A 12,526-nucleotide genomic window follows, 5' to 3' on the forward strand; every position below is an offset into this window, starting at 1 on the left:
AACACAAAGATCCTCTTAAGGTCTTACTTGTTAATAAAGCTATTTATAAGTGCATGTATATGCATGTATATATTCAATAGTAAACAATATTGATTAATTTATGTTTCTCAGCATAACTGTAAATGCATTTGTAATTACAAAATTCTAAGAGGTAAATACTATATTCTTACACACATAATAAGATATTATAGGAATCACAAGCCAGATGCTATGAAATAAATCTCAGCAGCCACAGTTTAACAGCCTTTACAACAACCTAATATCATTAGATTCAATGAAAATTAAACGTTGGATAAGTCAATATTATAGTGGATTGTTAATTCTCCAAACTTAACACTAAACTGAGTCTTGCAGGATAGATAAATTTTAGATAGCTACAGAAGAAATATGAGTTAATTTAGTTAACTTCAGATAGGGAAAAACAGCAAAGAAATGAAAGCAATACTGAGCAAGGTGTATGGGAGACAATAAATAGGCCAGCTTGGCTAGAACTGAGTAGTTATTATTTGAAAATACAGGGAAATAACACTGGAGAGATAAGCTGGGTCAGATTAAGAAAGTCTTTGAATGTCAGGCTAAGAAATTTGGAATTTATCTTGTAGACCACTTAGAGTCATGGAAAACATTTTTGAATGAGCACATGATATATACACATGTGTATATATACATATATATTTATATATCACATTTGCATGTCTATGCTGCCTACTATACTCTTCCCTATATATACTATTACATTTTCTCATGATTTAAATTGCCATCTCCATATAGATAATTCTCAGATATATCTGACTAGTCTTAACCTCTCTTGACCTCTAATCTTATATCTATAACTGCTTATAGGACATCTTTAACTGAATATCTCATAGACATTTTAAACTCAGCATGTCCAAATTTCTTCATAACTCCTTTGTTACTGTAGAGCGTACTACTACCATTCTCCCATTCACTTTGGCTTGCAAGCGAGGTGTTATCCTTGACTATTCACTCTGTCTTAATACCTTTATCTAAATTGTCACCAACTCCTGTCATTTTTGCTTTGGTTATAGCTCTCCTATACATTCCCTTCTCTCTTTTGACATTGCAACCACTCTGGTATAAGTCCTCATCATCTATTACCTATACTACTGCAATAACCTGCTGATTGGTCTCCCTACCTCAAGCCTCTCCCTGATCTAATTCATCATCCACTCAGCTGTCCATTGATCTTCCTAAAGCACAGATCTGACAACATCACACTCCTCCCTCCATTCAAACAACTCCAGGGCTCTAGGATCAAACATAAAATCTATTAGCTTTGAAAGCCCTTCATAATCTGACCTCTTCCTTCCTTTTCTGTCAGTCTTCTCCATTTACTCTGCTACCTAGTAACACTGGCCTTCTTTCTGTTCCTCGAAGAAGATACATCTCCTGGCTCTAAACATGCTTGCTGGCTGTCTCCCATGGCTGGAACTCTCTTCTTTCTCTTGTTTGTTTCTTGGCTTCCCTGGCTTCCTTCAAGTATCGACTTCCGCAAGAAAGTTTTCCTGGTGCCTTCTCTCTGGGATTATCCCCAGTTTATTCTGTCTATATCTTGTTTGTAGTTACTTTGAATCTTGTCTCCCTCATTAGCATGTGAGATTATTGAGGATATGGAGAGGTTTTGTGTTGTAGCCCCAGCACTTAGCACTTAGAACTTAATAAATGCTTATTGTCTTGGTTTGACTTGACTAGTCTTGTATATTATTTGCATGAAATTAGTTTAATGTCAAAATACTATGAAAATCTTTCATCCCTTTAAAACCTTAAGCTTCTTCCTGTTTTTCTTCCTTTAATTTCAGTTTTTTCATGTCTACAGAAAATGTTTTAGAATAAATGACTACATTTTTCCATGTATACAGAGAATGTCCTAGATTAAATGACTACATTTTCCCATGTGTACAGAGAATGTTCTAGATTAAATGACTACTAACATTTCTTCAAACTCAAAATCCAGGATTTTATTCAAATACCCCTTCTTCCAGTATGTCATGTAGTTTTATATTTTGCCTTTTTGGTGATGTTGGTGCTGGGTTAGGAAATAAGAATCTCATTTAATGACTTCAACAAATACTTTTATTACTACTCAGTAAAACTTGATTCAATAAGAATTCATTGAGTACCTAGGATTTTTCAAGCATCATGATAAGCATTTAGGATAAAGCCAAAAATGAAAGTCCCTTCACTATCTAATTTTTATTTTTCCACATGCAGCCAGATGCATCTTCCTTTTTTTTACTTATCTTTTAAATAAAAAAAATTCATTTTGAACTTAAACACAAAATGAGAAAAGAAAAGAAAGAACATTTCCATGTACACAGAAGAACATAAGAGAAGATTCAACATAAAGCAATAAATTCCATTTCTCAAAACCTATGTAATAAATCTTACACATTTCAAAGTAACCCAGCTTTTCTGTGTTTCTTTCTAGGTTTTCTTTTATTCTCTATTGTCTACTTTTAATTTTTTTCCCTCCCTTCCCCCTTTTCCCACCCTAGAAATGGCTACAAGTGGATATGAATACACACACACACACACACACACACACACACACACATATATATATACACATATAGACACAGATATACTTATATGTAAGGCTACACTATGTATTTGTCAGTTCTCTCTCTGGAGGTGGACAGCATTCAAGTCTTTCCATATTTTTCTAAATCATGCAGCTCACCATTTTGTATATTACAGCAGCATTCCATCATAATCATATCCTATCTGAGAGACTGTCTATGAAAATCCTTTCCCAATTTTCTGCTTTCCTTCTAATCTTGGCTACATTGGTTTTATTTATACAAGAAAATTTTAATTTGAAATAATCAAAATTAGCCATTTTATCCCTCAACAATGAACTCACCTTATAATATAGTTTAAGATCTGGTAGTGCTAAATCTCCCTTTACTTTTTTCCCTTTAGTTTCTTTGAAATTCTTGACCTTTTGTTCTTCCAAATGAGTTTTGTTATTATTTTTCCAACTTTGTAAAATAATTCTTTAGTAATTTAATTGGGATGACATTGAATAAATAGGTTAGTTACACTGTCATTTTTTTTATTTCATTGGCTTTAACCTACTCATGAATAATAAATATTTCTTCAATTATTTAAATCTAGACTCATCTTCCTTAAGCATGGATCTGGTTATGCCACTTCAGTGCTCAAAACCTTACAATGTATCTCCATTAGCTACTAAATTAAGTTCAAAATTCTTTGTCTGTAATTCAAGGCCCACGACCCCCGCAAATCTGGCACAATCCTACTTTTTGTTGACTTCTCGTACTCTAGGCCACAGCCAAATTTGACTGTCCATCACACAGTGCCCTATTTTCCCATTTCTATGCTTCTGCTCATGTTGTACCTGAAATGCTCTAATTCATAACTATCCCTTATAATCTTACTCAAGTACCACTATCTCTATGATGCCTTTCAATATCTTCCCCAGTGAGGACTAACCTCTCATCCTCTATCTTGGACCTCATATTAGTAATTTGCTTGCACCCCTCCTATGTATTGCCTATGTGGCTGTCAGTTATTCAACTAGCATTTATTAAAGGACCCATGTTTTAGGTACTGTGCCAAGCTCTGGGGATACAAAGAAAGAAAGAAAAAACAAAACAGTTCCTGCTCTTAAAGAGCCCTCCCAATGAGGGAGACAAGAGAGAAACAACTATGCACAAGATAAATTAGGGGTAGCTAACAGAGAGAAGACACTAAGATTAAGGAGTGACTGTTGCAGAAGACAGGATTTTACATGATATTTGAAGAAAACTAAAGGAGCCAAGAGGCAGAGATGAAAATAAAGAGAGTTACAAGAATGGGAGTCAGCCAGTGACATTTTCAGCATTGGGAGATGGAATATCTTACATGAAGAATATTGTATGCTAGAAATATAACCAAGCAAAAATAAAAGGACCTGGCAACAGAGAGAATGAGTAGTCAAAGATGACTGAGATTTTGAGCCTTGGTGACTGGATGGTACCCTTCACAGTAACAGTAAAGTTAGGAAGAAGAGTTTTAGGGAGAAAGATAATGAGTTCAGTTTTGAATATGTTGAATATAAGATATCTATAGGATATCTAGTTTGAGATATCTAATGTTGGGGTGGGGAGCAGAGGGGAAAGGGAATAAGCATTTCTATAGCATCTGCTAGGTGCCAGGCACTGTGCTAAGTGCTTTTCAAATACCTCATTCTATAGTTAGACATATGAGACTGGAGGTTGGGAGAGGTTAGGGCTATCTGAGAATCAGCTTCATAGAGATGATAATTGAACCCACTGGAGCTGATGATATCATCAAGTGAAATAATATAGAGGGAAAAGAGAAGAGGTCCCCAGGATAGAGCTTGGGGGACTATGTGGTTAGTGGATTTGACAGGGATGAAGATGTCTTTTTTTTATGGTGTAGCTATTTGTGCAGTTGGTGAGTACAGGAAAGAGACAAAGATGAAGGAGTAAGACAAAACAGTACAGCTCAACTTTTTCCCATACTTACTCCAAGAAAGAATGATGTGTGTGTGTGTGTGTGTGTGTGTGTGTGTGTGTGTGTGTGTGAGAGAGAGAGAGAGAGAGAGAGAGAGAGAGAGAGAGAGAGATTACTGCCCCCATTGGGTTCTATGCCTCATGAAAGGAGGGTCCATATCTCATTTCAATATCTTATCTAGCACTGGGCATGTGGCACTACAATTATGTTAATTAACCCAGCCTGCAAAAAATAGTAGTCAAATCCAACATGTGTATCGCCCTATAATTAAAGATCTCTAAATATTAGATATGGAAAGGACCTTAGAGATAATCTGGCCCAATCTTCTCTTTACATAGGAGCAAACTGAAAGGTTACGTGATTTGGCTAAGGTCATACAGGAAGCAGGTAGCAGCAACAGGATGTGAACTTCCATCTTTTAACTTCAAATCCAATACTCTGAAAAGCCCAGAGTCCATACCTGCAGTGTGTAGAGGTGTTCTTCTGATTTTGCTCTCTGTCTGCCAGACAGCTGGGGAAACAGTAAGCAAGTAGTGGAGGATCGCAGGGTCACCCTCTCGACTGGCAATATGAAAGCTGTTCCAGCCATCCTTGTTCTTCAGGACTGGATTGGCCCCATGCTCCACAAGATCCTGGATCACTTCCAAGTTTTTCCTGGTGCAAGCCATCATTAGAGGAGTCCTAAGGCCAGTAAGGAGAAACTTCTCAGGCTAAAGAATTGACAATTGCCTGATATTTACATTCTTTCTACTAATACAAGAAACTAGAGGGATCAAAGAGCTAAGAGATAGTACAGTAAAAGTCTCTGGCCTCTCTTAGCAGCTTCTCTACCTGTTTTGTAGAGTTTGGGAAAATAACAAGGGGAGAAAGGACTGTGATGTATAGGAGGGACAAGAGCGTGATGTAGAACTTAGGCAATATGCTTCTGTACTCCTCAATAGTACTAATCTAGGGACAGAGATAACAGAGGGTAGTTGATAGCAACAGTAATACTATATTGAGGCTCTAGCAAGGTAAAAGAAATACCAGAAACATGAAACAAGATAGCTCTTGCCCTCAAACAACTTGTAATATAGGAGACATATAAGAAGCAATCCATGAGTACAGGAATACAGGAAAGAGACAAAGATGAAGGAGTAAGACAATAGTATAGCTCAACTTTTTCCCATACTTACTCCAAGAAAGAATGAAGAAAAGCACTGGACCAAGTGATGAGTGGGAAATTTAAGGACAAATTATAGTAAGCCCCCTTCAGAATAAGAAGACAGGTAGTATACTGTGCATGTGCTGGAGAGGGGGCCTAGGTAGGAAGGTCCAGTACAGGACCTTTCAGATCCCAGATTTGTTTGGGGCCTGAAGCTGTGTAATGAGGCATACAGTAGGAACAGGGGAAAATCTAAGCTAATTCTCTCTGACCCCAGAGCACAGTATCAAAACCTTCCAGTACAGATGGGGCTGAGTCTGCAGCCTAAAGTGTGTGCTAGTGCTGAACACACTCCTTTCTCACCACCTTCTGTTTTGGGCACACAGACCAAAGAGAAAAAGTATAAGAAAATAGAATAAAGGAAAATACACATTAAAGCATCATAAATGTGAATGAATGCAACCATAAAATTGGAAGAAAAGAGTAGAATGAGTTAGAAAGCAGGCTCCATTAAAATGCTGTTTACATAAAACATATCTGAAATATAAAGATCCACAAAGAGTTAAAATAAGGAACTGGAGTGACTATTGAATGGGAATAGAAAGGAATAGATACATTTCACAGAACTACAAGACATAAAAACTGACTATCTCTTAGGACATAAAAATTTCATGATCAAATGCAGAAAAGCAGAAATATTAAACCCATCCTGACCATAATATAATGAAATTATATTAAATAAAGGTTATTGAAAAAGAATTACAAATTAGTAAAAAAGTAAATAATCCTAAAGAATTGGTGGATCAGTGAACAAATCACAACATACTAAAATGTGTGAGATGCATCTAAAGCAGTACCAAAAGGAAAATTTATATCTCTAAACATTTTGATCAAAGTGAGAAATATCCAGTTAGTGAAGTGGGAACATAATTAAACAATGAAACAAACAAACAAAACTCTAGAAAATCAAGAAATTAAAAAACCCCTCAATTAAATGCCAAAACAGAAAATCTTGAAAAATTAAAGAAAATGTCAACAAAACTAAAGTAAACATCTCCAATGAATAAATAAAAATAAGAACTAGTTTAAAAAATCAAAATAAAAAACAAACAAATAATATAAACAATTTGCCAATTTGATCAAGAAAAAAGAAAAATCAAATTACCAATAATACAAGTGGGAAAAGAAAATTTATGACAAAGAAATAAAGCAAAGTATTAGAAACTATTTTTGCTCAATTACATGCCAATACTCACCAATTAAATGGACAAATACTTACAAAAGTATGAAATGTCAAGATTAACAGAATAAGAAATAGAGAACTAAATGTAAACTCAAAAAAAATATATTGAACATGTCATGAAGGAACTCCCAAGGAAAATATTGAAGGACCAAATGGATTTATAAGCTGCTTCTATCCAATATTAAAGAAAATTAATTGTAGTATTACATAAACTGTTAGCAAATGTAGAAAAAGGGACCCTTCCAAATTCCTTCTGTGATGTGAAAATTTTCAGTGAAATATGAGCAAACAAGCTATAGTAACATTCCACAAAAATATATGCTGACCAAGTTGGATTTATACCAAAAATTCTGGGTTGCTTTAAAATTAGGGAAAAAGCATAAACATAATAGACCACATCAGTAATATGAGTACAGAATAAAGCATTTAATTGTATAGCACAAGCAAGTAGATACCAAGACAATACATAACATGGAAGCAGTGTTGTGCAATAGAATGAACACCTACCTATAAGCAAAGAGATTTATGTTAGCTTTTATGAACTTAGGTATGGGTATTTCACCTTTTTGGCCTCAGCTGCCTTACATGTAAAATGAAGAGGATGGATTGGATGATCTTTAAATATCTTTCCACAATTGAATTCTGATTCATTGCTTCTTACAAAGGTAAAAATTGTGCAACACAGATAAATAAAGGCAAAGGAAATTAGAAGAAATCAATGTGGCCTAGAATCCTTAGAGAAAGCTTCAAAGGGGAGGCAGGACTTAAAAATAAACTAGATAGCTAGAGAGAATGGAGAAGGTGTCTTAGAAGGAAAGAAAAGTGTGATTGAAACTACAGAGTAAAGAATGAACATAGTGCCCATAGGGGAAAATTAAGCCATTGCTACTTCTACTGTTTGCCTATGTTTATTTTAATGCAGTGACTCTACTGGTTGAATAAACTGTCTGTGAGTATGATGAAGAGAAGATTCTAGAATTACACTTAGCTTGATGAGATGTTCACACTGTATGAGGAACAAGAACTGAGACTAAAGGAACAGGAGATTCATATCTCATTTAGTGCAATGATGGGTAAAATTAACCATATTATTGAAATTACTTCTCTTCTCCTCTCCCCCCACCTCCCCTTGCATGAAGTTACTTGATTGTGCTGACTGACTCCCTCCAAATTTGTCATTCAGTCTCAACTGGCCCTCTCTGAAGCAAGGTAATACTTTTACTCCATCTAACTGATTCCTTACCCTGTTCCTCATAGAAACTGTTCCAAACTTTCTCTTCTCAAGCCTCCCTCATCTTTTCCTCTGACCACCCTGCTAGTTGTGAACCTCCTCACCTGCTTTACTGATAAAATCAAAGCCATATTCAGTGAATTTTCACTTCTCTCTTCTTTATCCCAGAACATCATTAACATTATCCACCACTCTTTGCTCCTTCAGTGTCTGATGATGAGGTGGTTCCTCTCCTTTCCAAGGTCAACCATTGTACAAGTGCCCTTGAGTCCATCCCCTCCCTCCCTCAATTATATTCCCTCTCTTTCTAATCTTCAATCTCTCTCAACCTACTGATTCTGTGGTGGAAACAATATCCTAAAGCCCGCCCACTCCTACAAATTAGGCTAGGTCTTCTTTAAAGATATTGAAACTGTCTTCAAGATTTAGTTGATTCAGAGAACTAAAGTACATGCAATTGACTTACGTTCCTGGTCATTTAGGTATAAAACAGCCTGGGCTAGAAGTCCTCCCTTAGGGCTTCTGACCACTAACTAGAAGAATCCCCAATACAGGCAATGGAGAATTGTATTCTGCTGAATCAAAGCCATATTCTAGATATTCCAACATTCCTCTCCTATTCTAAATGTCCTTCTCCTATGGCTAAGTAAACCTCTTTGTGCTTGGTTTTTTCAGATCAAGTTTAATAGCTATAAAAAGGCCAGGTGGTCTTGAAACCCAGTGTTTTACTATGGTAAAATATTATTGACATAGTATTTGGTCATTAGAGAAGAAAGACACATAACAACTTTAACCTGTCCATCAGACTGCTACCCTGAGAAAGGAATGGTCTCCTTCAATCTCCATAAGGAAAGGACTTCAAAAGCTACATAACAATGTGGCTTAGTCTAAAGCCTTGGAGTTTAAAGTATAATAAAGCTAACAAGAATTTAAGTCAAGATGGCAAACGAGGTATGCGCCACTGGAGTGTCTAGCACAGAGCAGCCTACTTCTACTTAAATAAATAGTTCTTACTCCTTTGGATATCAAGCTTGATTATGCCACTCCCACTATTCAAGCTAGCTTGTCACACTTCATAATACTTGTCTTTGAACTGGAAAACCTGAACTAAATAAAGCATCTCATTTGTAGAGCAGCCACCAGGAAGATCACTAATAGAGATTTGGCAAAGGATTACCTTTATGTTAATGATGAAGAGATGCTAGAATACTTCCTTATCTATCTTTAAGCCATCATGTATCTGAGCAATAGTATGTTTGGGGTTAGACATCTATGAATTCTAGGTTCCTAGTCTCTCTTGCTTCTTGGGTCAGTTGACCCATGCAAGGTGACAGAAGCAGGAGTCCACTGAAGCACCAATCACTGGACAATTAAGTTTCTTAAATTCTCCTTCATGATCACTGAAAGTAAAAATTTCTACAGAAGAAATCAGAAAATATTTTCTTTTAGCAGAAAGGCTGTCTTGGGGCTGACCACCTGTTATAACAGCTGTAACTTTGAAGACAGACACTGAGTACAAAATTCTAGGGTTTCCTGCTTACATGCTAATATCACCTACCTGAGAGCCAATGTGGCTTCAAAAAGGACCAAGGAATGATTGATATGAGTTTTGCTTCTCGACAACTCCAGGAGAAATGCCAGGAGCAAAACAGAGGTCTGTACACAACATTTGTAGATCTGACCAAAGCCTTTGATACTGACAGTAATGAGGGCTTATGGAAAATTATGTCAAAATCTGGTTGCCCAGAGAAGTTCATTAGTATCGTATGTCACTTTTATGATGGCATGCTTGTGTGGGTTCTGGATAATGGACAATGCCCTCGTGCTTTCCTAGTAACCAATGGAATTAAACACGTCTGTGTACTTACTCCCATGCTTTTTACAGCATGATGTTTTTGGCCATTTGTCAAATGCTTTCAATGAAGATGAACATGGCATCAAGGTCGGCTACCACACTGATAGTAAATTCTTCAAATTGAAAAGGCTACAAGCCAAGACCAAAGTAGAGGGAGTATTGGTGCATGATTTTCTCTTTTCAGATGATTGTGTACTCAATGCAGCCTCTGAAGCAGAGATGCAATGAAGTATAGGTCAATTCTCTGCTGCTAGTGCTAATTTTGGCCTAACCATTAACACCAAGAAAACACAGGTGCTCCATTAGCCATCACCACACTATTCATATATAGAACCATCCATTACACCAAATGGAGAAGTTTTGAATACTGTGGATAAGTTCACTCACTGGTAGTGTACTTTCCAGGGGTGCACACGATGATAACAAGGTTGACACACACATTGCCAGAGCTAGCTCAGTGTTTGGAAGGCTCTGAAGGAAAGTATGGAAGAGAAGAGGTATTAGATTGACTACCAAACTGAAAGTCTACAGAGTCACTGTACTGATCTCATTGTTGTATGCCTATGAAATGTGGACATTATACTAGTGCCATGTCAGGAAACTGAATCACTTCCATTTGAATTGCCTTAAGATTTTGAAGATCACCTGGCTGGATAAGATATCAGACACTGAGGTCCTTTCTTGAACTAAACTGCCAAGCATTCAAACTCTGCTTCAGAGAGTGCACCTTCAATGATCTGGCCATGTTGTTCGAATGCAAAATGAACATTTGCCACAAAGACAGAGGAACTCACAGGGCAAGCATTCACATAGTGGTCAGAAGAAGCGATACAAGGACATTCTGAAAGTCTCAAGAACATTGAAACTGATTGTGTGACATGGAAGTCACTAGCACATGACTGCTCAGCCTGGGGTGTCTACACCAGAGAAGGTGCTGTGCTCTATGAGTAAAGCAGAATTGAAACCGCTAAAAAAAAAATGCAAGATGTGTAGAATCTACCTCAAATGTTCACACGGACTATTTGTGCCCGACCTGTGGTAGAACATTCCAAGCTCCTATTGGTTTGATCAACCACAGTCAGGCACACTAAAACTTGACTCTAGCATAGTGATGTCATTTAAGTCCTCTTGGAGAACAAAGGACAACAACCAACTCTTCAGACACTACTCTGGGGACATATAAAGTAAGCAAGTGATGGATCTTTCTTTTGTTAACTCATAAATTACAGGTGCTTCATTTTCTTCCACTTTTAGATAGTTTACATCTAGTCAACCACCTGAGTCAGGCCCAGCCCAGGAAATCTCCTCCATCCATAAAAAAACCCTTCACTTGATCCTGGAAGGCAAGGATTTCTCAACAGAAGTTCACAGACATGGCACAGTGGGTGCTAGAGTGAACCAGTCTCACAAAACTTGGTAAGATCCCACAAGTTATCATCTTTTATCTCTCCTTCCTTTTACAACCAAACTCTTAGGAAAAGTTAACTATACTCGTTGTCTCCACTTCCTTTCCTTCTATTTCTCATCCTTTTGCCATCTGTATTTTTACTCATTCACCTGAAAATGTTCTCTTGAAAGTTACCAAGGATTTCCAAGTTGCCAGACTTGTGATCTTTTCTCAGTCCTCATCCTTCTTGACCTCTCTGCTGCATAGGACCAAAAAAACCAAACCAAAACAAAAAAAAAACCCTTTAATTTTGTAGTGTGCTAGAAATTCCTTTCCCTTGTAGAATTTAAAACAGTTTTTGTATCTTACTATGTTATACAAAAAAGTGAATAAGTTGATCACCCACTCCTCCTGGGCATTCAATCCTTTCTTGGTTTTTGTGATAGTACTCTCTCCGGGTTCATTTTTTTAATCTGCCTGACCACTCTTTCGTAATTTTTTTTTGCTTGCTCATCATCTACATTATTTTTCCTATCTGTGGTTATTCCCAATACTTGGTCCTGGGTCCACTTTTCTTTTTTCTATATATTTTCTTTGACTTCATCAGCTTCCATGGGTTTGCTAATTTATCATCCTTATGAAGATGATTTTCAGATCTCTATTTTTTTCCTGAACTCCAGTCTTAAAACTCCAACTGCCTATTGGACACATCATACTGGATGTCCTGTAAGCATCTCAAACTCAACAAGATCAAAAAAGAACTCATATCTCTCTAGAATTCTTACCTCCCCTGAACCTATTTCTATCAAGAGCATCACCATTGTTCCAGTATTCCACCTTTGTAACCTGAGTATAATCCTTGACTCCTCACTTTCACCCCACATTCAATCTATTATTAAATTTTGACATTTGTCTTTCCATCATATCTCCCTATCCAATTCCTTCTTTATATTAATAGTCACCATATTAGTTTTAGGACCTTATTACCTTTCACCTGAGCTAATATAATGGCTACCTAATTAGTATCACTGCTTCAAGTCTATCACCACTATTATGTAACTTCCAAAATTATATTCCTTAAGTGTAGATCTGACTATGTCACTCTCCTATTCAATAAACTCCAGGGACTACCTATTACTTCTAGAATCAAATGTAAACTCTTC

The 12,526-nt window shown here is 36.7% G+C and overlaps 1 protein-coding gene across 1 annotated transcript in view; it reads right to left on the minus strand.

Annotated features, from left to right (window-relative positions):
- The window catches only part of ANKRD16 (ankyrin repeat domain 16), a 49,662-nt gene that overhangs the window by 34,077 nt on the left and 3,059 nt on the right, over window positions 1–12,526 (minus strand). Inside the window, exon 2 of the mRNA XM_072654229.1 lies at window positions 4,964–5,184. Within this exon, the coding sequence (XP_072510330.1) occupies window positions 4,964–5,184 (221 nt within the window). The remainder of the gene's footprint in view (window positions 1–4,963; window positions 5,185–12,526) is intronic.

Source organism: Notamacropus eugenii, chromosome 3, assembly GCF_028372415.1.
Source record: "Notamacropus eugenii isolate mMacEug1 chromosome 3, mMacEug1.pri_v2, whole genome shotgun sequence".
NCBI classification, from domain to species: domain Eukaryota; kingdom Metazoa; phylum Chordata; class Mammalia; order Diprotodontia; family Macropodidae; genus Notamacropus; species Notamacropus eugenii.